Source organism: Mytilus galloprovincialis, chromosome 11 (assembly GCF_965363235.1).
Source record: "Mytilus galloprovincialis chromosome 11, xbMytGall1.hap1.1, whole genome shotgun sequence".
In the NCBI taxonomy this organism is placed as follows: Eukaryota; Metazoa; Mollusca; class Bivalvia; order Mytilida; family Mytilidae; genus Mytilus; species Mytilus galloprovincialis.
Window position 1 is genome coordinate 21,004,850 of NC_134848.1, and position 27,931 is coordinate 21,032,780.

Genomic DNA, 27,931 nt, shown 5'->3' on the forward strand with positions numbered 1-27,931 from the left:
ATCTTTATATAGAAATTTAATATGAAAATCAACAATAATAACAAAGTCAACATATAATACAATGTCGCATAGTAACCATGGTAACAAAAACAATCTCTACATAGTCCATTCAAACTTGATATAAATTATTCTACGGTCCTGTGTATCAATCTACAAACAGTATAAAAACACCATTGATATTTCAAATTAGGTCAAAAATCTCCCAACAATACAAAGATGTACAAAGTACTGTTGCAATGTTATATAGTTCCTGTTTATTGGGGAATGTATTGTTTTAATTACATGTTTCATGTGATTATTTCATTAAGCGAATCATTATAATCTTGCCTCCATAATGGTAAACAATATATGTAAAAAAAAAATAAAACACATCAACAGAAAACAAAATCTCTCATCAAAATTATGTATTTCTTTAAGGTAAATTTATACTGCTTGTATGCCGAGACTTATTTTTCATTGTACATGGCTCAATTTATTTGTAATTCTGGATGATAAAACACACTGAACTTAATATGACTAAATCATGAATGCATTGCAAAACCTTATACATTGGCAAGTAAACTTCACACATAAACGTTACATATGATAATGCTACACTTAGTTTGAAATGATCGTCAAATTGATATGTAAATGTATTTTTTTCTAGGCGTTGATAAGTGCGGTGAATCTTTTGTTAGTTAGTGGTGATTCCAAATTATTGTACAAGACAAAATCTGTCAGTTATGTGTGCAGTTATTGTGAAATTGAAATTTAGCCATAAAAGTGGCAATAATTCAAAATACAATTGAAATCAAAACGAGTGAAAGTGGTTAAGTACTGAAATAAACTTCATATAAATAGCCAAAAGAACAGATTTTAAACGTTATCATCGGCAGACTCTGAGTCGTCAGACTTTCCAAAATATGGAATATCTGCAGATTTTTTTTTTTATATTTCACAACCTGTTTCACTTATCAGACAAACAATACTTTCTAATATTTAGAACTGTGTATTGCTAAGTATTTTTCTTTTGTTCTGCGTTTGGTCGTAAAGACTTTTATCATTATATTTAACGTTTTCCTCTGCCAAAAACTAAATTGATTATTAAAACTTAATTTTTATAGATAAAATACAATAAGAGCCCAAAACTAAATCATCAAATATGCTTAATATGTTTCTTAACTGGGATAAAAAAAAGAAAAAGACGAATAAAAAACTGCCTTTTGACTGTTACAATTTATTTTATATTAACAAGTGCGAAAACCCGTACCGAAACTGTTAAGCTGTAAGTTAGCTTGCCGTCTGACCCGTGTGACCTTCACAAACACAACCGTATAACATCCGGGAAATTTGTTATCCATTCGGAAGTTTGATCGAATGGTTCCGATTTCCCATCTGTCATCATTTGTTAATTGTTAAAACTGGTGGGTTTAAAAATTACTAGAAAAATACAGAATATGCACGATGCTTATTGAGAAATGGTTACTACAAATAATAAATTAATGATTGGCAACTGAGGTAAAAGGGCTATAAAGCGTGTATGGCACATTGAGTAAGAGAGCAACCATTTGATTATAACTGAAAGTACGATGTGGAAAAAAGCATAAATGACAAATGTAGAAAAACAAAATAAACAAATGATTCAGGAACAGAATCACACAAGGAAAATGATCATGACCCGTCCTACTGTTTGTTCCTTAATTGAAATATTTAATAGTTCTTAAGGTGGTACCTAACACTACAGGGAGATAACTCTGTAAAGTCAGCTTAACGTTTTAATAACGTTGTGTTGTAAAGGGAATATTAAGCTTCTCAATGATCAAAATTGGTGTTTGTCAAACTGCTATATAACCAGTGTAATTTTTCTGATAAAACAGTTAGTTCAAAATTTTTGAAATTTTTATATTTTTGTTAAAGAGTCAAAGTAATTACTTTGACACAATTTTATGATAATTAAACGAGCCAAATTAATTTGAGTGAAAGTGTTGGGTACCACCTTAAAGGCAATACAAATGTGAACATATGTTGTATACAAACGGATATCACATCAAATAAAAGAAAACATTTGTAATTATATTAAAACTAGAACTCTGATTACTTCCCTTTACCCAAACAGATGAATATCAATATAAATGGATACCCATTCTTTTGCTTATTCTGTCTAAAAGAATATTACATAATTTGGGATATAATTTGCAAGTTGGCCTATGCTTTACTTTCGTTTTCAAAAATCTTAGTGACTTTAAATTCATAACTTTCTGTTAGTCTATTTGATTGTTATATAAGTATTTGTCTACTGGATTGTTATAGGATTTTTTTTTTCAAATCGACGTTGTATAAAAATGTAGAGCAACTCGATGAATAAATATTACACAAATTGGCAAGATTAAATAAAATGAAGGAAACAATGAAATGAAAAAAAATAATGAAATAGGATGATTAATACAACGTCTTGGAATAATGCCCCAGATATAAACGGAAACAAAACAGAATAGAACAGCTAGTCATATAACTTATATAATATACTTTCCCTTGTGACACAATTTGTTTGTTGCAATGCACAAAAAGTTATAAGCTATGTTTTAAACATTGAAACAGGTGCGTGTCTTACTGCAACGGGAATTACCTAAATGCATTTGAATTTCCTTAAATTATTCAGAACGATAAAAAAAAATGAAGTAACAGAGCAGAAATTAAAGTTACATAGAAAAATAAACGTCTTCGGGAACGACCATCTAACTTCAAGGGGGTATGGTTTTTTTTCTAAAAAAATATTCTGAATTCCATTTTTATGAGAGAAAAAAATATTCTGATCAAGCAGATGACAAAAATAAATATTCTAAATCTATATATTTCCCATATCTGATAGTGTTAAATATTGAAAAAAAATCTGATCGATAGCTTTGAAAAACTAAATAAAATTGTTCGCGATTTGCGCAGGAAAAATATTATTACTCAGGGGAAAAAAACATGACCTTTCCTTGAAGTTAAATGTTTGCTCCCTTAGTTTAAGGTATTTTATAATACTTAAACATGTAGTTTAAAAAGCCGATAACAAATAAATCTGGTTAACTAAAACTCCTATGAGGTGTTATAATCATAAAACTTTTGATTAAGGTAAAATATATATACACGTATATATAAATTAAAATGATATAATAATTATGTATAAATATGGATATAATCACAATATAAGTATCATTTGGCACATTTGATTTGTTCAATTCTGTAATCTAATACAATTATCTTACTAAATAAGTGGTTGACTACTTCGTATGGCAATTACATGCATTAACTTAACTTGACAACTAGGATTTTGTTCAACGACTATACTTTAGTCAAGGAATCTTCTAAATAGAAAATTTGTCATTTATTCTGATGTTATTGTTCGGAAATAATTTCTCCACTGTAGCAGTAATATGAATTCTAGCAAATTATTAACGTCATTGTTACACTAATTTCATTGCACATTCAAACAACTTGGTGATGATGATGGTGGTTTTACGACCTTGACTACCCATGAGGGTCTTGCCGGTTTTTCTCTAAATCACTTGAACTACCCATGTCCTGTCATTTTGCATAGTTATAAGCACCGGAAATTGTCTTCGTTTTATGTATCATTTTTCAGATAGCACCGGTCGACGTCACATAATTGTCCAATGCACCGGTAGCTTGCATAGCGAAAGAAGTTGCTATTCCCCCTCCAAACATAAAAGGAACTGCTACAAATGACATCCACACTAATAAACCCATGCCTGATATCCCATGACCACTGAAAGATAAAGAAACCTTCGTAAATATTGTATATTAAAAAATGCTGTTGATGTTTTTGATATTGTGAACAGTACAAAACGATAGATTTTCCCAATACATTTTATTTTACATTTTGATAGCACTATTCAAATGCAGCGTTTTATGCTAGCCACTAAACCAGGTTCATCTCACAATTTTTTCTTAAAATGTCCTGTACCAAGTCAGGAAAATGGTCATTGTTATTCAATAGTTCGTTTCCAGGGGCGGATCCAGGATTTTGTAAAGGGGGGGCGAAGATTATAAATGTCGCCGAGCGAAGCGAGGCGAAAAATTTTTGGGACCTTTTTTCGGCTAAAAACATAAAATAAGTGTAATATGCACAATTTAAACGGTTCCTGGCTTGGGGCATGTATATTTTATAGTTGCTGTATTAAAAGTGTAAGGGTTGGACATTTTTTTATGGACATGGACATTCGATGAAATTTACAATACGACCAACACGAGTTAAAAAAGACAAACAAGCGAAAAATTTTTGGGACCTTTTTTCGGCTAAAAACATAAAATAAGTGTAATATGCACAATTTAAACGGTTCCTGGCTTGGGGCATGTATATTTTATAGTTGCTGTATTAAAAGTGTAAGGGTTGGACATTTTTTTATGGACATGGACATTCGATGAAATTTATAATACGACCAACACGAGTTAAAAAAGACAAACAAGCGAAAAATTTTTGGGACCTTTTTTCGGCTAAAAACATAAAATAAGTGTAATATGCACAATTTAAACGGTTCCTGGCTTGGGGCATGTATATTTTATAGTTGCTGTATTAAAAGTGTAAGGGTTGGACATTTTTTTATGGACATGGACATTCGATGAAATTTACAATACGACCAACACGAGTTAAAAAAGACAAACAAGCGAAAAATTTTTGGGACCTTTTTTCGGCTAAAAACATAAAATAAGTGTAATATGCACAATTTAAACGGTTCCTGGCTTGGGGCATGTATATTTTATAGTTGCTGTATTAAAAGTGTAAGGGTTTGACATTTTTTTATGGACATGGACATTCGATGAAATTTACAATACGACCAACACGAGTTAAAAAAGACAAACAAGCGAAAAATTTTTGGGACCTTTTTTCGGCTAAAAACATAAAATAAGTGTAATATGCACAATTTAAACGGTTCCTGGCTTGGGGCATGTATATTTTATAGTTGCTGTATTAAAAGTGTAAGGGTTGGACATTTTTTTATGGACATGGACATTCGATGAAATTTACAATACGACCAACACGAGTTAAAAAAGACAAACAAGCAGTTTTTATCAAAATGTTTGATTGATATATGTTTCACCCAACATAACTTAGAGAACGGAAGTGAGGGGTTCCAAATCCCCCAAAGATTACGAAAGTGTCTGAAATGACAACGAATTTAGACTGATGGTCGACAAATGGAGACATAAAGGTCACACCCAGTAGGCAGGTTACAAAGTATTCAATATATATAAGTCCGGCGAAACAGACATTCAAGTCAGACACGCAAACCCCGGCCCCAAAAAAACTACGCCCGTTTTTTTCATCATGTTCATTTCATGCTAAATAATTTTGTTGGAAATTTTCGTTTTTAATAGCAAAAAACTGGACAAGACTATTGTTTTTAATCCAGATACGGTTCAGAATTTTTGTTTAAGGCAAGAATCAGAGTCAATTTTTCTCTCTCAAATATCTAAGACTGTCTCCTCAAATCAAATGGTTCGTACCTGAGACTTGAAATTCTTATAGAGCTTATACTAAAATTGAGAATGGAAATGGGGAATGTGTCAAAGAGACAACAACCCGACCACAAAAAAACAACAGCAGAAGGTCACGAACAGGTGTTCAATGTAGCGAGAAATTTCCGCACCTGGAGGCGTCCTTCAGCTGGTCCCTTAGAGAGCTACCATTTGATTTTTATGGGTGGGCTAGGATGAAATTTGAAAAAAATAGGCAGGACAGGAGTTTTGAGTAAAAAAAAAAGGCAGGATGAGACACTTTGCAAAAAAAAAAGGCAGGATGACAATTTAGGTAAAAAAAGTCAGGATAAACTAATAAAAAAAAAGGCCGGACCGAATATAGTGAAAAATAAAAAGGCAGGACAGAGATTACAACTAAAAAAAATGCAGGACAAAATTTTTCATCCTAGCCCCCCCATAAAAATTAAATGGTAGCTCCCTTAACAAATATAGTTCAGTGATAATGAACGCCATACTAATTTCCAAATTGTACACAAGAAACTAAAAATAAAATAATACAAGACTTACAAAGTCTAGAGGCTCCTGACTTGGAACAAGCGCAAAAATGAGGCGGGGTGACAGGGGTTCTTTATTCAATTTGTTATTTATAAAATAAGCTGGTGCATTTGGGGTTAAACATGTTTTCGTAGGTAAATAATATTGTGGAAATTCTTTTTCTTGAGGGTGCAATAGTCTATAGAGTATTTACTATTACTTTCTGTTTGGTGGAATAGTGAAATAGAAGTCAATACGTTCTTGCTCAATCCTGTGTTGCTTTGAAGGTTTCCTGATTGTCATGACATCCTCAGCCTAAGCAATGTTTATTACTGTAATTTTAATTTCAAAATGACCGTCGTGTGCCGTTTTTTCAACGCACTGGTCAACTCCACCATAGCAAATCACATGACTTTGACAATCAGTAAATACCACCGAAAAATATCTTTATATTAAGTAAAGAATTGTCGTATAAAAATTAAATACTCGGGAAATGGCAAAGTTCACGAAGTCTAGTCTGATAAAATAATTTTACAAAAAAAAAAAAAAAAAGTCCGAGCAAAGGGGGGGCGTACGCCCTCTACGCCCCCCCCCTGAATCCGCCACTGGTTTCTGTGTGTGTTGCATTTTAGTGTTTCTGTTGTGTCGTTGTTCTCCTCTTATATTTGATGTGTTTCCCTCAGTTTGAGTTTTTAACCCGGATTTGTTTTTTCTCGATCGATTTTTGAATTCCAAGCAGCGGTATACTACTGTTGCCTTTAGTTTAAATTGAAATATCTTCATACGCTGTAGTAGAAGAGTGGTGACTGACATTCTTATTAGACACTTTTATTCTTAATAGCTAAATGAATGAAAGCGAAAATTTGAACTGCCACTTTCACATGAGGGCATGTTGGATAGGGTTATATAATTTCCTTGCAACCTGCCACTGATAGATCCCTCAAAGAGTAGGTACAATGTTTTTTTAACGTGCGGAGGGTTTGCATGACACCCTACCTTTACGATCCGATTCATTATATTCACTTTATGTCCAGGCGTTTAAAATGGAAATCATATATACCTTGTGCATCCTGAAGCGAATCTTGCTCCAAATATGAGAAAAAATCCACCAAAAAATGCCACATGTGCTGGCGCACCAAGAGCGATTGTTAATGATGATGACGCCGACGCTGATATTAATCCTCCAATTACTGCGCTACACACTAAAAATACCTGAAAATAAAAGTGAATCATATAAGATGTATAAAAAGTGTTATAAGTTGGCTGAAAATATAATATCTCCAATTTTTATTAAAGAAAAATAGTGCGTTTTAAGGAACCGACTATAACTTCAATGTTTCTATCTAAATTTTAAATACAGAATCTTTTTCAGAAGTCATATCAGTATATATTTTTCTATTATAAATTGTTGTCTTTGTGATGTTTGTTTGTATATCCGCTCAGCTCTCATGAAACAATGTAATTGGGATGCATAAATACGGAGCCACGTTCGGTCGGATCATACATGTCATTCATACTCTGTAGCTGGCTTGTAGTTAAAAGGTACAAACTTATCATTTGATACGCCGGACGGGCGTTTCGTCTACATCAGACTTATCAGTGACGCTCAGATCAAAATAGTTAGAAAGCTAAACAAGTACAAAGTTAAAGAGCATTGAGGCCACAAATTTCCAAAAAGTTGTGCCAAATGGTCCGAGATCACAATCAATTCGTAGTGCATTTCTTTTAGAACATAAATGAAAATTTAAAAAATCCCACCTGCGCTTTCTCAATGAAATTTTTAAAGTGTGTTGTACTACTTTTGGGACAAATTATATCAAAATTATAGAAAACTTCATCGGCTCTAACTCAAAATATGGACAATTTTATGTTTAGGGCGTCTTGAAATCTTTTTACAGCTTCCGAAGTGCTAATTTGTAACCTTTTTCAGCTGGACCAAATCACTACTTTCCTTTAAAATTCTGAACCCAAATTTTTTTACAGCGTAATTTTACCACCCCCTCCCCCCTCTTCTTGCAATTTGAGGCAGCATAAAACATGGAGATATAAATTTGGAAGGGGTATTAAATTAATTGGCAAGTAACCCACTGTCAACACTAGGGACAACGAAAATCAAGGGACGACAATTGTGGTCTAGGACCAAATACGGCTAATCTATGTCTGGAATCAGAAAATCCGAATAATTCATACATTTGCCAACAGTTAATTTCTAATAAAATGACCATATAATTGATATTCATGTCAACACCGAAGTGCTGACTACTAGAATCCTTCCACATATTTTTATAATTATAATTACAATTTGACGAGACTTACCTGCCACCAATTACCAACGCCTAATCTTTTACTGGCAAGATATGGAAAGATTTTCTGTAATTTGTCGGTTACAACCCATTGTGACATCACTGTGACGTAGGCACTGCTGCCACCTACTGTGTCTTGTACAAATAAAACTAACGGTAACTGTATAATTCCTAGGATTATACCTGCAAAAAAGAATTAAGATGAATTCTTCCGATAAAATTAAGTTTTTTTACATGAACTATTGTATATAATAGAATTAGACAAATAATGTGTACGTACGTATCTATTTACAAAATCCAGTGTGTTTCCTTGCTAATTGGTTAATTGGAAGCCGCTAGTCGATTTAGAGATTCTTCAACAAATCAGTTTGTTTATTCTTTTTTATAAGGTCAGACACAGTATTTATATGATACTAGTACTGATTATGAATTCAAAATTTAAAAATAAATACTAACCGGAAGCATATGGCGGCCATGAAACTGCTGTAAAAACATTAGCTGATGCTGGGTTACTTCTCTAAAATACAAAATAAGAATGTCATGTTAAAACCGTAAAATATGGAAAAGACTACTTTAATAAAAGCAACATTAGTTTACTGATATTTAAATATCGTTAATCGATTAGCAAAACAAAATTCTTTGTAAAAATATTTTGCATCGATTCCATTAGACAAAACACAAGAATTATTTTCATTTTTTTTATTTGTTAGAAGACCTCTTGAGACGAAAAATTGTTGCGACTTTTAAAATTCAATTCAAATACTCAATTCATAAACTATGGAAAAGAGATAGAGTAAATAAACAAACAAACGAATGAACGAATGGTTTATAGAATCAACAGTTCTTTTGCCTGTTTAAAGTCCAGAAGTCCTTGTTTTAAGTCGATTATCAACAAGCAAAAATACTCACATGAATCAAGTCTGTGTCTTTGGTCCATGGCCAGAACCATTCCATTATAAAAACTACTATTCCTAATAAAATACTCATTGGTAAAGCCAGTGCGAAGAATGGTATTTTAAACGTCGCTGGAACACTGAAAGATAAAAAATACTACATGAGACCGTAAATACAGACGGAAGTTTCATAGTATATGAACACACATTGTTAGATATAAGTTATTTACAGACTTAAACATTAATCATATAAATCCAAAGTAAATACGCTATAGATTAAACTTTATGAAAATCAACTCTTTACCTAGAATTACGATCATTTGAAAGGCGAAAAATATAGGGGTTCGTGTTACTCAGTCTTGAGTTTTTTATGTACAAATGTAGTTGTTTAATGGACCTCTTTGGGGTTTTTTTTCTAAATTTTTCTTTTGTTCACCGATTCGTAAACAGTTTTTCTTTGCCTTTTTCGTTTCTTTTTGGTAATCTTATTCATAAATGACGAAATAAAATCAATGTTTCCAAAATACTGAAACTTTTGAAAATACATATAAAGATTTTAAAAAACAAATTAATTAGAAAGTGAAATCTAAATACCTGTGTTTTTCCATTGGGTTCTTTGGTCTCGTTAATCTCTCTACAAAAGGGGCGATCATTCCGTAGACCAAAGCTCCAAGTAAACAACCAATAAGTGAAAATACTGAAAATATAAAAAACTATACAAATATTTAAGGAATGACTGGAATGTTTTTTTCTGTCTATGAAGAAATAACATAAAAAATGTGGTGCACACTGAATAACCCGCGTAGTGTTATTTTGAATAGACAGAAAAAATAACATTATAGTCATTTATTATAATTTAATTTTGAATTCCATTTTAAACGGAGTAAATTATGGAAAAACGTTGATGACGTTAAGGTCACATGATAAAATTGTGTATATGAGCTGATAAAGATAACAAGGTCAGCCAATCAAAAGACGTGATATATTTAAAATTAAATTATATTATAATGTTAAATACAGTAAGCGATTTTAGATAATTACTAAATAGTTATATTAAAAATAATCCACTAAAATAAGATTAATGGTCCTTTGGTTGCATTTCATAAACCAAATAGAAATTGTTTGAAAATGCGAAAGCCTGAAATGTTTCAGAAAGAGAGTTTTCCCTGCATGGAGTTCTAACCAAATGAAGACAAATAGAATGCACATTTAAATATACAACACACCAAAAGAAAACGTTTTCTCTTTCAAAAATGACGTAACTTGCTTGTTTGCTCATTGTTTTCTTCTTCTTCTTTGAATTCAAGAAAAAAATACATACTTCTAAAAATTCTGCTAAAAGTTAAACTAATAATTACAAAGGAATCCTATCACATTGTAAATCAATGGTTTTCTTGAACCGGAAAAAAGTAGTTTCGTTGATTTGTTTTTAATGGGATCATTTTATTCTTAAGTTCTATTTGATAGATGTATTTTATTGAAGTCTTTTGTTTTTGCAATGAAGCATGGTACATTTTGATGCAACACTTCAGTGAGATATTGTATTTGTCCTTAATTGCAAACATTTTTATTTCTAAGTATATGATAATATACTTACTTGCATTCGGTACCCATGTACCTATCTGTATTAAAACCATAGCAGGGCACTGCAAGAAAAAAAAATATTGAATATGTGATTTCATGTTTATAGGTAAAAATGTTTAATGCATTTAGATAGAATAGATAAATATTCCTTCTAATAACCAAAAAGGTTTGATTAACATAAAGCAATCTTTGCTAATTGTTGAATTTTATTTTAAAAAAGTTTGAGTTGTGTAGGCGATTCGTGATGCACAGTTCCGTATCTGAGCCTGTAATTAGAGAGTAATTTCCCCTTTGAAATGCCAATGATGAAAAAGACGGAAAGAGCAAACTTATTTATGCATAAATGCATGTATTATTCAATTGTTTCTAAATCTTTGTTTACACGTGTAATTTAAAACTTTTGGAAGCTACAATGCGTTTGGTATGAATAATTAATTTCAAATAAAGTCGGTTAAAACGCCTATTTTAAAATACTTTTAACTTATCAAAAGCACTTTCAAGGACAGAGGCACATTATTTTCTACAACCAGTGTATAATTCACAGCAAAAAAAAATAATTTTGTTATGAATTATGCTGTTAGTTTTCTCATTTGAATTGTTTCATATTTTACATGTCAGGCCGACTCTACGATATGAGTGTTTTTCTCGTTCTTGAAGCTGTACGGATGACTATATCTTATCGGGGCCTTTTATAGCTGTCTATGCGGTATGGGCTTTGCTCATTGTTGAAGGCCGTACGGTGACCTATAGTTGTTAATGTCTGTGTCATTTTGGTCTTGTGTGGATAGTTGTCTCATTGGCAATCATACCACATCTTCTTTTTTATATAATTCATTATTGACTGGAACCCACTTCATTTGAACTCTCGTAGATGGTCTCATAAGTAATCATAACTCATCTCTTTATTTTTATATTGATTGATTGTTGATGTTTTAACGCCACTTTTAAACGCCACTTTTGAGCTATTTCGTGGCGGCCAGTTTTTATTGGTGGAAGAACCCGTAGTGCCTGCAGATTTAATTACATACAGGGAAATACTCGTGTTGAAAGTGTGGAATAACAGAATTAAGTCCGTAAAAAACTTACAGCTCCGCTCAATGCCATGCCGATTCCTAAAATGAAAGATCCGAGTGCTGATGTAAAGAGTGTCTTCTGTGAAAAACAACTCGTATATTCCTCTAAAGCATGCACAAACTTCTCTTTCACTTGAGGAATAATAGATAAAATCACAAAACACAACTGTCCTGAAATAGAACAAAAATAGTTCTAATATATACTAACAAAAACAAAAAAACAACAAAAGACTTTAAAAAACAAGCAAAAATAATTCATCTGATGTTTCGCAAAGAGCCATCTAGCCTGTTCTTTATTTTTTTCCGTCTCAAATCGGGCATATACATTTGTACAAACAATATTTTCTTTTTCAGGTTTTATGTTATTTTTTTTTGGGGGGGGGGGGTGTTCTGTCTTGTTATGATGTTACTTTGATTTTATTGGATATCAGATAGTAGCTCATTTCTTTATTTTGATTTTTATTTTGCTATATTTTTTGTCATTTTTTGTCTTTTTTTGTATCAAATAATTGGCCTAAAGTATCAATGATATGCATTTGTTATCAAAATGTACACCGTGGTACAGTAAGATTGTATCGTTAATACATAGTTATCAAAGGTACCAGGATTATAATTTAGTACGTCAGACGCGCGATTCGTCTACATAAGACTCATCAATGACGCTCATGTCAAAATATTTATAAAGCCAAACAAGTACAAAGTTGAAGAGAATTGATGATCCAAAATTCCAAAAAGTTGTGCCAAATACGGCTAAGGTCATCTATGCCTGGGTTAAGAAAATCCTTAGTTTTTCAAAAAATTGAAAGTTTTGTAACTATCAATATAAATGTAAAGTAATATATACGTAATAGTACCTGCTGCTACTGCGGATAAGAATACCTTCAGCATGATGAACAGCTCAAACACCATCTGTTGCCTTATTGCTTCTGGTTCAAAGACTAAAAAACAAATCAAAACAAATTAGGCCTTTGTTATACCAACTTTTATAATGAGCTATGCGATTGTTAATTTTATGCGTTACATTGTACATCATTCACTGTATATCGAATATGTTTAATCCTCTACAAAGTGGACATTCAAAATACATAAGTCGAAGAGAAACCGAAAGCCATGGCAAAAACCGATAACGAAAAACTATAAAAAAAAAAAAAAGAAAAAAAGAAAAACAACAAACCAAACAACGCTATACAGAAACAACACAGCAATACTAAACGCCGGGCGGATATTTATCAAACCAGGCTTATAAGTCTTATTAATTTAATACGCTAGGCAAACTTATGTGCTCCGTAAAGGTAAAAAGATCATAAGTTCGTGTTTTTGAATCGCACATTAATTTTCACAACAAATATTTTTTTTTTTTTTTGTTTCCTTCGGTTTTTCGATTATTTCTTTTATAAGTTATTATTTTTATCTGTTAACGTCTTCTTTTTAAAAAATCTGACCGATATATATATTTTACATATACATGCAAAATTATATGAAACACGGATATCTGTTTCCTCTGATTGATCTTTATTTTTTTTCATTCCTGACATTTGGAAAGCTAATATCAAAAATCAATACAGCATCATAATCAAAAAATATTTCATAGATATACGATTTATTTTTTTACAAACACCAGTCAAATGAAATATATACCAAAAAGGATTGTTACAAATAGTTGGTAAAAATGAATGAATGTGTGATTCAATTTCGTATTGTCAGTGTCACAGTGTCACAGTTGGATTTGTTTCGACATGTTACATTTACACGAGGGGCTTGATGCCGGGTAATGACAATTTATATTTTCTATAAATGTTTAAACCATTTTACGCCATTATCTATATTTGTTTGGTCCCATAATCTCTGAAATATTGCTATATATTTTGGTTCGCATTAGTCTCTTTAGTTCCTTTATCTTTTGACCGAAAACGATTTCTATTCTTGTAGAAACTATTCTATAACACCCCGGTCCCAACTCATTTTATCCCATACATGTACGGTTTTAGTGTCTCTCTTCGTCCGTGAACGAACTTTGCAGTTGTCAGGTTTTAAATAATGAACTAAAGATAAACGAAAAAGATGTGAGGTCAACGTCATCACAATTGCAACTCATCTTAAAAAAAAACAATGACAAAAAATATAGATAGATTTAACTTGGACAAGACCTGAACAAAACATTTCAGCGATTGTTTTCCCTCAAGAGTCCGTTACTGGGAGAAATTGAAACTGCAAGAATCGGGCTTATAGTTTAACCAATTTTCTTTTTAAGATTCACACACACTTTTTAAACACAATCCAGAATAACCCTTTAAGGAATAACAGTACTGTAGTTGAAGAGTTGCCACCGTCAATTGTAGATTAGACGGTCGCAAATGCAGTTTTACTGGCGACGTGTAGCGTAGAGGTAAGAATTCTCCCGTTAGCCAGTAAAACCCCTGTTATTGAGATCTGGTCGTATGTTGGTGTGGGATGTTTGAATACGCAGCCACATGCGGTCAATGTTGGTATCTGACACAAGTCAACAACTGATAATACGTAAAATACTTGCAACTGAAGTTTAAGCAAGTAACTTTAACCTGAATCCCGTCAAGATTTAAACGAAATTAGTAGTTATATCCACGAAAAACAGTAAATTATACGCCTTAAATAACTACCACTATTGCTTTATATTTTCTTAATGTGGTCGTAGAGTTAAAGTACTGAATTTACATTTTGTACGAGTACTAAACTGTCGTTTCGGATTATCCAGTGTGTGTCAGTCGTGTGTCTGACCTGAAGGTAGACTTATGTTAGAGGATATTGATGGACAGATAAGTATCAGCATTATTTGTCAAATACGCAACTTTTCTCAATTCGTAAATTCTTATTTGCCCATTTGCAATCTTCTGTAACCACATTCAGACTTTTATGTATCGTACAAAATACTCGATATAAAGACAACATTATTCGTAAACCGCCTCAAAGTAATTGTGTATTAACACTACCACACAATCCGTTGTACAAAATACAAAAATTCTTCTCCAGCCTCAGTATTTCACTGGACTTTGACACATATTTTTACTTATGAATTGAATTCTTTTTGTATAAATTTTGGGTGTGTAAGAGCTTTGACCGCAGCAAAGTTTTGTATAGAAATGAAGCATTAAAATTTTACAACTACACTTAAATACTATAATTATCATTCGTATATCTACGAGCAATAAGATGTATCCTTTCATTTAACCTACTGTATGTTGTCAGTTTTTATTGGTGGAGTGCTCGGAGAGAACCATCGACCTTCGAAAGAGAAACTGGCGATCCTAGGCAATTATATTAAAGTCGAACGTGTTGGACTCGAACTCGCAACATCCGTGTTAGAAGGCTAGTGGTGCAGTAAATAGCAAGACCGTAAGATCATTTGGCCATGACATAAACTATAAAAAGGTCCATCGATTATTTTTTTGACAAAAATGGAAACCTTAAAAACATCTGTTTGGCGGTGCACTATTTTTCCGACTCATCATAAACATTTTCATTCATGGCATTTTTTCAAATCTAACTTCATCAAATTTCAACAGTCAGTAATTTAATAAAAATGACATTTATTAGTAATAAAATAAAAGATTGTTGGTATTTAAACAATTACATTAGTTGACAGGAACCTTGGAGCAACAAAATAGGTTAAATTAAAAGTTAAAATTCTGATTTGATTTTAACAAAGCGGCACCTGTTTTAAAAACTGATTGAAATCTTTCAATTGTATAATTTTATACGATTTTAATGAAACTATTTATCCTTGAAAGATTATATCTAAATGAAAGAGGGTCAATTTGTAACATGTAAATAAAATGTTTATATGAAATCAGAACATGAATTGTCATATTTAAATAGGCCGCTTATAACAATGGAAAATCAATTCCGGTCAAAAAAGATTTTATATAAAAAAAAAAAAAACACATCACCAAAGATGACAGGCTCACAAGATCATCCTTTATGCAAGTTATATAAAAAAAATGGAGGTGTCCATATTTAAATTGGCTGCTTATAACAAAAGGAAATCAAATACGGCAGGGCAAAAAAAATTGTTATAATATATAAAAATAAAAAAGAATCAGCAAAGATAAAAGGCTCTCAAGATCATCCTTTATGCTTTAAGTTTTTTATATAAAAAAAATTGAGGTGCCCAAAGATGGCCTTTTACAAAGCATCATTTCTGTTACTAGTAATTTGTTATTCTTAATCGATCCATATAGTTTGATATAGCTCTTATGTTCGTTAGAAAACAGTCAATGTTAGCTTGACGCGCGTAGGAGGTACGATTCCAAATTTGAATCATACTTCAAATTTTGTATTTGTTGTTTCTGTGTTAATAATTAAAACTAAAGACTAAGTGTCATAATAATGTGTCCATTTGAGTTCCAGTGGACGACAGATACCCTGCAGGCTATCGGGTTTAACCGTCCTTGCTCGACTTGTTTCTCGCAAGAAAAATTACTGAGGTTTAAATTCAAACAAGACGGATGTTTCTCACTCAACGTCCAGTGGCAAGTACTCGGCGTGTTTCAGGTTGAAGACACCCGCTTTAATCAGGGCAAAAACCCCAAATCCCGATCCCGACACCATTTTTCGAAAGTCTTGAAAGTTTATCGTAAGGTAAAGGGATGTAACTCATTTTATTTACGAAGAAATCGTCAGTCCAAAAAATTCATAAACTTTTTTGATTGGCTTATTAATAGGTCGTCAATTCATTTGCATATCATTATAAATTCATATCTTCCAGTTCACTCACATGTGACCTCAAAGTAGCCTGGCATCCGGCCCAATCTAGCTGCGCGTCGTATACTGACAAGATTAGCCAGGACCCCAGGCTAACCTCAAAGCAGGTTTCGTTAGATCTCCCACGCGACATATCAGAAAATGGGAGCAATGAGAGATCGGTTTTTAATTAGATTGGTCACTAAGAAATGTCCTTTTTTAGTTTTTAAAAAATTATTATACGACATTATTTTTAATATTCATTTTTTTAACAATATTTTTTTGGTGTAAGTTTTTTGGTTTCTGTTGTTGGTCTTTTGCGGATAGTTGTCTCATTGGCAATCATACCACATCTTCTTTTTTATATACCAGGGATTTTTGTTTTACGTATGAAGATATAAATATACGTATACTCTAATCTTGTTAGTGGATGTAAGTGTATCTGTAATTCAGTTAAACTAAAACAAAAACACAGATAGGAATAAATCGATATCCAATTAATCTAGAAAGTCATAAATGTTAGATATCTTTAGTTTGGCAAAGGTGCCAAGTTCTTCTGAAAACATAGGAATCGGTCATGTTTTCAATAACAATTTATTTTCATTAGTCTTCGGTGGTATTCACTGAATGTTTCATGTTGTTAAATGCAGCAAAATAACCGGATTACAAGTGTTTAAACTAATTACAATATTTATTTTAAAGATAGATTACAAACCCTAAGATTATTATAAAGTCATTCTAGCGAACACTTATAAAAAGAGATTAAAATGTAACTAAACTCACTATATAGATCCGAATCACCTTCTGAGATCTTTCAAATTGAACAAGGAATTTGACTATTTGTGAAAAGGGATTTGGATTATCAACCACCATCTCACGTTCACATAGAATAGAATTAAATTATACTTGCAATCCAACATTGTAAAAATAAAAGATTTTTTTTTTGGAAACATCAAACTGACACTATTACTACAAAACGTGTAACAAGACATCAAATATTCAACGGAATTATCTAGACTGGTCTTTTGAATCGAAATGTTCCACCTGTCTTAGCTTCATATACTCAAATCTAAATGTTGTAAAATTCTTATTGGATCTGGTATATCAAAAGATTTACATACTTTATTAACATTTTTCAACAGTTATATATATTCATATAAAATAGAAATTATATCAAGCTCAAATTACAAAGAAGTTCAGTCAAGATGAATTATTTTGGTCTTGAAAGAAAGTATATTTTATTTTAATTTTTAGATTTGGTATACTAGTTCAGTTTTACACAAATACTCAAAATTTGCCGATTTCTGTCAAAATTGCGGTTTTTATACAGATGAAGCAGTAATGCAGGGGAATAAATGTAAAGTTTGAAAAACTTTTGCAAAACATTCCTGTAGTAAAACAAACACTTTTGTATTGGTCTAACTTCTTTCTGCGGTTTGATTTAATAAGGGTTTTACACCTCTCCCAACATTAATATATCTATTGATATTATTTTAGTTGATCCATTTTAAAGTCCACAATAATTAATATATATATTTGCCTCCTACACTTTTTACCGCACCCGCTTTACTTCGAAACAAAACATGTATTGTAGAAGTTCTATTGTGTATGTACAATTTAAAGCGTCATTTTATAATTTTTTATTTTTTTTTGCACTATAGATACTGTTCAATATATTACTTTTCGAGACTCTCTTATTTGCCTCAAATTACTATTATATTAATCAAAAAGAATATACATGTATATCAATCAAAAAAACTGTTAAATGAACAAAACTTCGCAATAGGTGTATGCAACACTTTTTTGTTTTAAATTTTAACAAATTTCAACATGAAACATACGAAATTACATAATACTGTTCTAGGCACAATGTGTAAAAATTACGTAATACTTGTATAATTTATCAAGTTATAAGGTTATAGGAAAATATATTGCAATAAAGTTATTTTGTCAAGTAGACCTTGGATTCCAAACACATAAAATACTAATCCCGTAACAATTATTTGACATTTGAAAATCGAACGTAAATATACTTAGAGTGGGGCGCCCATATTCGCCGAGGACACAATTTCGCCGTTTTATGATTTTGAGGTGTAAAAACTACAAAGGGTGGCTGAAATGGAAGATATATACCGGTAAATGATATTATATAACAAATATCATTATTTTTTTAGAACTGAGACAAAATTGCGGCACCTACTGAAAAGGACCGAAAAACAGACAACGATTTTCAGCCAATTTCCTGAAGAAAAAACACGAATTCAAAGAAGTATTTCTAAGTAATTCTTTGACTGAATGCCCTAAATTTCAGTTCTTAACACCTTTGAAATGTCTGCTATTCATCTTTAATGAAATTGATTTGATTAATGTTGTTTAAAGCTGCGGTTATTTGGTTTTAAATAGATATGTAAAAACGGCGAATATGTGTCCCACATTGACAAAAAATCAGAAAATTTCAAGCACCCTTTAATCTAACCTTTTAGATGATTATATTCAAACAAACACGTTTTCAAGCTTAAGAATATTTTGCATTTGAAGTTATCTTCATATAGAAATATCAGTGTACTTCAAAAACATTTAGACCTGAACATAAACTTTAGAAAACATGAAAAGATGTGGCGAAAATGAGCACCTCACTCTATATGACTAATTATAGCACACGTCTTTAAAGATAAGATGGAAAATAATGTAACTTTTTTTCTTCAAAAGTTTTGGAAATTGTATAATATTGAATAATATATTCCCCTTACGCAAAGCTCCGATTCCTTGACCAATTTTGGCTCTGTCGTTTAATATTATTACAGATTGCGTATAAAAATCCCATTGAAAGTTCGTTTATTTATCTGATTTAAGACAAGTCTAACAAATTGAAAATTTTAAAATAGAATTGCATAGAATTGAAAAACAAAACATAAAAAACAACAACATTAAAATGCGTGAAAAGTTTCATTGCTCACTGTCAAATGAAAAAATACTCACACGATTTTGAACTTATGTATAATCCTCGATTATAAATTATCAATTAAAAACATAAATTATAGATTATCGAACTAGATTGTACATTAACATCAGCAATGCAATGTAGTTAGTTCTCTTAAATTCCGACGTATTATTTTTATTTCAAAGCCATCTGTCATTTTAAGCAGATCGGTTTTATTTTTAAAGAAGCTATTTAGAATTTTAGAATTTATTTCTAAATGAGTATTCTTTGCAGATCAATACAATTTCATAAATTTCTTTGTAAAAGTTAACATGTTAATTATGTCCCTAAGATTTTAATAAGTCCAAAATGACATGTCACTTTCTTAAAGGGAACTTGCATTTGATCAAATAAAAAAATAATGGACTGAAGTACAATTAAAATATTTATTATAGAGATATTTCATCTATCATAAAGTTCAATTGTCGTAGATATTAACACGTCATTCAAAATATTAGAAAATACCAGAAGGCCCGTGTACCTTAGAAAACGAACATCTATAAAAGTTAGTCAACAATCTAGATGATAAAAAATAAAAAAAGTAAACGTTGGTCCACAAAACTGAATAAATGGATAGTATTGAGCAATAGAAATCCTGGTGAAATTGGGGAGTTTTGTGGTGAAGGTCTTGATATGTCGACCCCGAGACTGTTCGTGGTTCCCGTCGACCCCGAGACTGTTCGTGGTTCCCGTCTTTATCTTAATGTTATAATGAATAAGGAATGTGTTCAATAGTCCTATATTACTGAAAATGTCATTTAGTATAAATCAAAGATTTTTAAATGTCAAAATCGACTGATTATAGTTTCTGAATTATTTATGAAAACGAATTACGGAATTGCTTAAATGTCAAAATCGATCCGTTATTGTTTTTATATTATCTTTAAAATCGAATGTCGTTCTCCACCCACTTGCTGTGTGTGTTCTGTTTGAATAACCGAATAATTAATTTTATAGAAAGAAGAATCAAATAAATGCTTATTCCAAGAATTCGAGTTTTCATCATGTGTAATTGTTCAAATAAATAAAAGGGGGAGGGTGAGAACACAATGAATTTGCCTATGATTTACAAAATAATATTTTTGTCAAAAGTCAGGAACTTCGTCGTTGATTACAGAGACGGATTTAGGTCTCCCTTTTCGGGGACAAATTTGGTTGATTATATAGGGAATCATTGAAACGTGACCGGATTGGGGCCCCTCTTAGGCAGTCGGTGGGCCCCCTCTTATTTCTGGATCCGCCACTGGATTCTATTATGTCATGAATATCATAATGTTTATTGGAACAATTGTTATTAATGAAATTGAGAATGGAAATGGAGAATATGCCAAATAGACAACAACCCGACCAAAGAGACAACAACCGGACCAAAGAGACAACAACCCGACCAAAGAGACAACAACCGGACCAAAGAGACAACAACCCGACCAAAGAGAAAACAACAGCCGAAAGCCACCAATGGGACGGTCTTCAACACAGCGAAAAAATCCCGCACCCGGATGTGGTCCTCAGCTGGCCCCTAAACAAAATTGTGTACTTATAGATCAATGAAAATGAACGTCACACTACACTCAAAACCGTATAAATGAACTAAAATTAAAAAAAAACATAAAAATGCATGTGTATGGTGTTGAGAAGATATCTTTGATAATTTCTGTTAAGTTCAATCACAACTTTAAAGGACTCATATGTCTATTGTTGAAGTCTGAATGTCTGATGGTTATCAATTCTTGGGTTGTTGTCTCAATGACGTATACACGATATCGCCTTTAATCAAATTCCTTAAGAAAATTGTGAGGAGGCCCAAAAGTCCTTACGAATTTGTCCAAATAAAAAGATCACATATTAGTAATCGACCGTTTCAGAATCTATAGAATCATGGGTAATGTTAATTTTATTGTTCGTACCCGAAAAAAGAAAATAACGCCACGTCATTGGTTAAGTTTTCATTGTTTATGACATTTTTAACCAATTGGGACGTTTTTGTGTACACTTTTGAAAATATTATCCAGGATGCCTTATATTCTGAAACGGCGAATTGTTACTCGCTTGTGTGTGCTGTGAAGAGTTTGTTCGCGTGTGTGTAATAATATTTAAGATGTGGCCATTACATATATAAATTGTTGCTTGACGGGAATAAAATTAAATGTTTGAAACTCCATATGAACATTAAAAAAAAATAATTGTTTTCTTCAAACAAGTTAAATAAAAGTTTTTAAAAAATAAACATATATTAAATAGGTTCTCTGTGTACAATGCCTATTCATATAAAAAATAAATGTGCTTAAATTATATATATATGAAAGAGAATAATATGTACAGAAAATGATAGCTTGTCACTTTTCGTAAAATAAATGAAAATGTTTATAAAGAATGAATTTTAAATAGACAGGTTTTTTTTTTATTATTAAGAGGAGAATGTAATATATTTCTATAATTCTTTAGATCGAAATATTTCTAGTTCGTGTTTAGCATAAATGAAAGGAAAATTAAAATAACCGGAATTTTGTCCTCCATTTGCTTTTGACGCATTCTTTGATAGACATTTCTGATGTTTCTACAGGGTTAAAATTTTGAGTCTAATACCGGTATGGGTTAAAACTTTGAGTCTCATCTAATAATTCAAAAAGTAGATGAGACAATCCTGTATCAGTCGCTTACAACCATGAAACAAATCCCAATACAGCATGAAATCAAATAGTGAAGGAACCTCGTCTTATATTATTGTTGTTACTCGTCTCTCAAAGTCACAGTAAAAAGCTCACGATCCAATATTCATGATGTCACCCTTGGTATAAAATTTCGTTTAACTAGAATTGGTATCATGCATCATTTAGAACAAATCTCATCAACATCCGGGTATAAACTCTTTAAATTGCTGTTCTTTATCTCAAAGTAAGAGTAAGAAGCACAAAATCTCACGACTTACTATTCAGGATGATCGATCTATAGGTATAAAAATACTGTGAAAAGGTATGATTGCAAATGAGAAAACTCTCCAGGTGCACCAGAGACCAAAATGTCATAGAAGTTGAGAACTATACCCAAACGTACTGCCTTTAACAATGTGCAAAATTCATACTACATAGTTCGCTATAAAAGGCCAGAAAATGACAAATGTAAAACAATTAATTCGAATGAGAAAACTAAAGGTCTGATTTATGTACAAAATAATGAGCGGAACATGTGCATTATTTAATCTTTTCTACTTTTTTTTTCAAATATTCTACTGGGAAAAAATATGATCATTATTGATAACAGACTTATTTTGAATTCTGTTACTGAATATTTATAAATAATGCCTGAATGCTTGATAAAGATATATACCATTGACGATATGTTTTTTTTTCTAAATTTAGATTTGAAATGCATTTCCTAATTTTCACGTTGAAATACATACACATTGTTAATTATCGTATTCATAAGTCTTTGTTTTTGTACCTACATTTACATGTTTGTTAAGAGTTCTTAGACCTTGTTTATAAATAATGGATTTGATAACAGGGATAATTAAGATTTCTATCTTATCTCGTGTAACTTGGAGATTTTTACGAGATTTTATTCTCATCAACACATAAAAATGTACAATACTTATTTAAAGCTATCCTGACATGTATACTCCACGGGATTTTGTAGATGTATTGAGTATATATAAAGTATAAAATAATCAAGAGACCTAATAACTTTTAAGATTATAAAACTTCACCTTGTTAAATTCTGCTTACTTAGTTTCCTTATCTATTGGAGAAGGGGTGATGCTTGAGGATGAATTAGACAAAATAAAAAAAAAGAAAAAAAAAGGGAGAGATACCAGAGAGACATTCAAACTCATAAGTCGAAATAATCGGATATAGCTATGGCTAAATTTGAAAAAAAGCAAACAATAGTACACAAGACACAATATATAAAACTAAAGACTAAGCAACTTTAACCCAACTAAAAGATGAGAGTACATATTTTTTTGAATGGGAAATGCTATTGTATGAAAAGTTCATTATTTTTTTTTACAATTTGCAAAAAGTGTTATCAATTATTAGCAAGACGTTCAGATTTTTGGCAATTAAACTAGAAAAAGACAAAATGTACAGCGATTCACATTGCGATACAAAGCATTGTTTAGTTTCTTGTGTACAATTTGGAGTTTAGTATGGCGTACATTATCACTGAACTAGTATATATTTGTTTAGGGGACAGCTGAAGGACGCCTCCGGGTGCGGGATTTTCTCGCTTCATTGACGGCCTGTTGGTTACCTTCTGCTGTTGTTTTTTCTATGGTCTGGTTGTTGTCTTTTTGACACATTCCCCATTTCCATTCTCCGTTTTATAAGGTATCAATATGATGCCAGAAAGATCAGTTTATTTTCTAAATTTTGAAATAACAGTGTGTTCTTGATGCTACATTCTTGTGTAATTACATCATTGTATTTTTTTCTCGGAGAAACTAAGAACACCTGGGGTAACCTGACGACCATGAGTAAATTTCTAACAACTGATAGAACAAAATCGAGTGCGCATCTCAGCCTACGCAGATAGGAGTATCAACCAATGATATCATATATTTACAGGGAGATATTTCCACAAAAACTAACTGTACCATTCGGTCATATGGTTTTTACAATGGCATAAAACCTCAAAAATATCCGGCATGGAAACGTATTTTTTCTTGCCCATTACTTTTCTAAAATGTTTATTAGTTTGGATAATATTGGCATAAATTACGTTTACTTTGGGAAATCCATTTGAATAATTTTTTATGGCTTATTTTAACAGCAACCTTATAACACAAGGAATCAATTGAACAAATGCAACAGGCTACATGTAGCTATGCGACATTAGTTAAGAGCGACTTCAGAATGACGGGATATTATATACACTCCCATAATAAAATCAAACACCCGGAGGCGGGCTCCTGTCGGCGGTCAAACAATAATCATGGCATAAAGAATGTATGACGAATACAGAAGGTAGCAACAATAGTCGTTTGGTGGCTTGCTTCCAGACTGTGAAACATTACTAAATATTCATTTCAATTGTAAAAGCGTAGTTCGTCAGTACTTCAGTACTTTGATTACCTTGAGAACTTTCTATGATAATCTTAATTTCTTTTTATTGTATTAGAATTTTCTAAAATCGTTACATAATTGTTATACACTTGTTAGTTTTATCAATTTATTTGAGATTCATTTTAAACATTGAAAAATCCGTAGTCAGCTTATCGATCGTTCTCCAAATTGACTTTAGTGGTATCTAACAAAACTGATAAACTATTTACAGAGCAAATACTAAAAGTTAAACCTACAACCAAAAATAAACAATATGAAACAACAATCCAAAGATAAAATAATGTTTTCCTCAAATTGATTTATGATATATGTAAAACTTCTTGTTATGAACTGCGATGTAGTGATCGCCTTGAGTGCTGCAGATTGTTTGGTTTTACCTCCGACTAGGTCAAAGTTTACCTTCAAATTGGTATTTTTGAGCCTCCTCCAAATACACGGAATAGACCGATAAGTTCAGAGTCAGAATTATCTGTTGTTACTACCAATAAGAGCTTTTATACAACTGGGGTATGAGTGCTCCTGTGAAGGTGTAAGTTTGGTACAAAACAACACAATTACCATGTTATCGTTTGGAATATGCACGAGACACTAGCCACTTCAAGTTTTAAAAATGCTGTTACTTTTTTTTCAATGAATGAGCAGATTTCTAAACAAATAACTTGGAGAAAACACATATTTTCCAGTTTTGTCTTTTTAACGTTACTCATTTGTTAAGGTTGTGACATTCTACCATGTTATATTTTTAGTGAAGGCAGCAGTAAGAAGACGTTCACATCTCTTTACTGCCTTTTAGAAGATACTTATCAAGATAAAAAAAAACTTGAAATCGCATGAGCTCCAAGAAGAGAAAGACCGAGTACGTCGAAAGGGTAAGCCTCTCCTGATTTGCCTTTATCACCCGCCATGAATAAAACAGTTGTTTTCCATTCGTTTGATTTGTTTGAGCTTTTGATTTTGCAATTCGATAAAGGACTTCAAGCTCCGTTTTCAATTTTGTTTGAAGTTCGTAATTTTTGTTATTTACTTTTTTTAAACAGTTTGTTACATTTCTGAAATTCAATTTTTACAGTATACATATGCAAGTCTGCATGACGGTTCTTTTAATTTTATTATCAACATTTTCAGTCTATGGTCATTTCTATCTATGGTCAAAATGCATTCTATGGAAGATGCTTAAGTTAACTTTTCTTTTCTCTCAACTTAAGTTAAGGTTAATTATATATGATAGCCGTTTGGTGACACTTCTGTTTTTGGTGGAACTTAATCAAAATTAATTTATGGCAACCAAATTCCGTACATGTCGTCGCTGTAAAGCATAAACAGTTACCATACAATTCAATCTCTCATCAAATTCTTTTGAAAAATACAATACATGTGCTATGCATGTGTACTTTTGTTCGTTTTATTTCTTAACAAATCACGTTACAATATCCAGATATAAGACCTATTGTCCAGATGGCTTTTCATGAGAATTTGTTAAACATTTTTTCGCATAGATGTATTTTTTGTAATTAAATAACATTAGCCGATTTAAATAGCCCGAAGTTTAAAAAGATTATTCAATATGTTATGAGTATGTGTAGAAAATCATAAGATTAAATATTTAAGATTAGTCTATATTCGCCTGTTTCAATACACAAACTTAATTTTTCAATCCTTTTTGTATATTGTACTTACCGATATATAATGTAATATATTGGGAGTGTTATTATTTGTTTAAGAAGTGGCATACATTTATTTTCTACTGTTTAATAAAAAAAAGTTTTTTCCTGTCATATATTACAAAGTTTCAAATAAAGTTTACACTCCTTATTAAAATATTTCAATTATTAAATTGATGATTTAGTCTGCTGAATTGAAGTTTTATACTCAACCGTTTTCAATCGTTACATGCATAAATCAATAATCAATTCCAAAAGAGAATTGCATTTTGAAACGGGTGTGAATAGAAATATAAAAATTGATTTGATGTGGGAACGCTTGTTTCAACTTTACCATATATAAAAAAAATAATCAAGACAACAATACAATGGATGTGTTCTTCTGTTATTCTATCCACATGCATGTAATCAGGGACTTCTTGGCAGTATCCAAGAATCAGTCTGTATAACGGTTTTGATAGTATTACTAAATAAAGGTAAAATATAATCAAGAATCAGAGAATCAGTCTGTATAAAAGACGGTTTTGATAGTATTACTAAATAAAGGTAAAATATAAATGCGGCTCAAATATAACGAATAGAGAATACTAAGCATAATCAGAAACAGAAACATGACCATAAAATTTTAGAATACAGAGATGAAAAATTATAAAGAAGATCAAGAGACAACTATTTACAAGAGACCAAATGACACACGAATTGACAACTAGAGGTCAGCCCTTCATCTCGATCCCCATATATATATCAAAAACAATGTATATGAAAACCTACCTCTTGATTTTTCCATTGCAAATCCAAATATTAGTCCACAAATACTAGATATCAGTAACTTGACGAAAACTGTCAGTGCGGAGTCCTTGGACGTTTTGGAATCCAGTGGGAATTTAGTTTCACTGTCTGCAGATGATCCATTGGAAATATCCGTCTGCTCTTTTTCCATCCCCGCCACATGAATAACTGTGACGGAAGATTTTGTCTTTTTAATTGGTGATTTGTCGAATGCCATTATGGAAGATTTATCTACCAGTATATTAAATTTGTCAAAATATCGATTTCTGATAATATAGGTTTCGTTTTATCTTTCACACTACATATTTCTTATTAGAACTGCACGTTTATCTCCTAGTTCTTAGCGATGCATTTTCATTCCACTTTTTGCTGTCTATGGCATACCGTCCTATATATTGAGGTTGTTAGTTTAATTCCAGAAATCTTGTAATTGCTTTCTTGATTATGTTTCAGAATTATTGCAGTTGAATATGCATCAATAGAACAATGTCTGTTTTCCTTCTAAAACATGCATCACAAATTGCATGAAACATGTAGTAAAATATTTTATATGCACTGTTTCACCAGACGATTGGTATCCGAAGAAACGATGAAATGTCAAACTAGAATTCCAGTATTCCACTTATCTATAATTGTATCTCACATGAACCAAATGATAATTACTACACGTTCCAAATGTAAAAGTTATAAATTATTTTTTCAACACGAGCCTATTTTCGTTAAGTAAAAAGAAATCCGCTTCTTAATTCCGTTGCATGTTTGAACAATCTCTGTTCATATTATTATACTAAATAATCGAATAGATAAAAAAAAAAAAAACTATTTGTATTTCTTTAAGTGTATAGATTGGTTTTATATTAAATCAGCTCACT

At 31.5% G+C, this 27,931-nt stretch overlaps 1 protein-coding gene across 2 annotated transcripts; it reads right to left on the bottom strand.

Annotated features, from left to right (window-relative positions):
- LOC143051846 (thiosulfate transporter TsuA-like) lies at positions 1-27,931 on the bottom strand. 2 transcript variants are annotated; one of them, XR_012970923.1, is made up of 11 exons: positions 27,042-27,931; positions 12,705-12,788; positions 11,864-12,021; positions 10,791-10,839; positions 9,788-9,890; positions 9,210-9,333; positions 8,757-8,817; positions 8,314-8,483; positions 7,058-7,209; positions 1,976-3,751; positions 1-1,698 (listed from the first exon to the last, which is right to left on the bottom strand). XR_012970923.1 is itself a non-coding variant. In XM_076224820.1 (10 exons), exons 1-10 carry the CDS (start codon positions 27,274-27,276, stop codon positions 3,604-3,606), a joined length of 1,284 nt encoding a protein of 427 aa, XP_076080935.1. In that variant the 5' UTR covers positions 27,277-27,931; the 3' UTR covers positions 1-3,603. The 2 variants fall into 2 exon arrangements, 1 of the variants encoding a protein (XP_076080935.1); XM_076224820.1 differs by having other exon boundaries at positions 1-3,751.

Bases quoted from the DNA above. Each gene is read 5' to 3' on its own strand.
- LOC143051846 (XM_076224820.1), bottom strand. From the start codon at position 27,276: ATGGCATTCGACAAATCACCAATTAAAAAGACAAAATCTTCCGTCACA. The intron at 10,840-11,863 runs GTAAGTTTTTTA...TTTTTCTTGCAG, and splicing joins GCATGGCATTGAGCGGAGCT to TGCCCTGCTATGGTTTTAAT. The intron at 9,891-10,790 runs GTAAGTATATTA...TTATATTTTCAG, and splicing joins TACATGGGTACCGAATGCAA to TATTTTCACTTATTGGTTGT.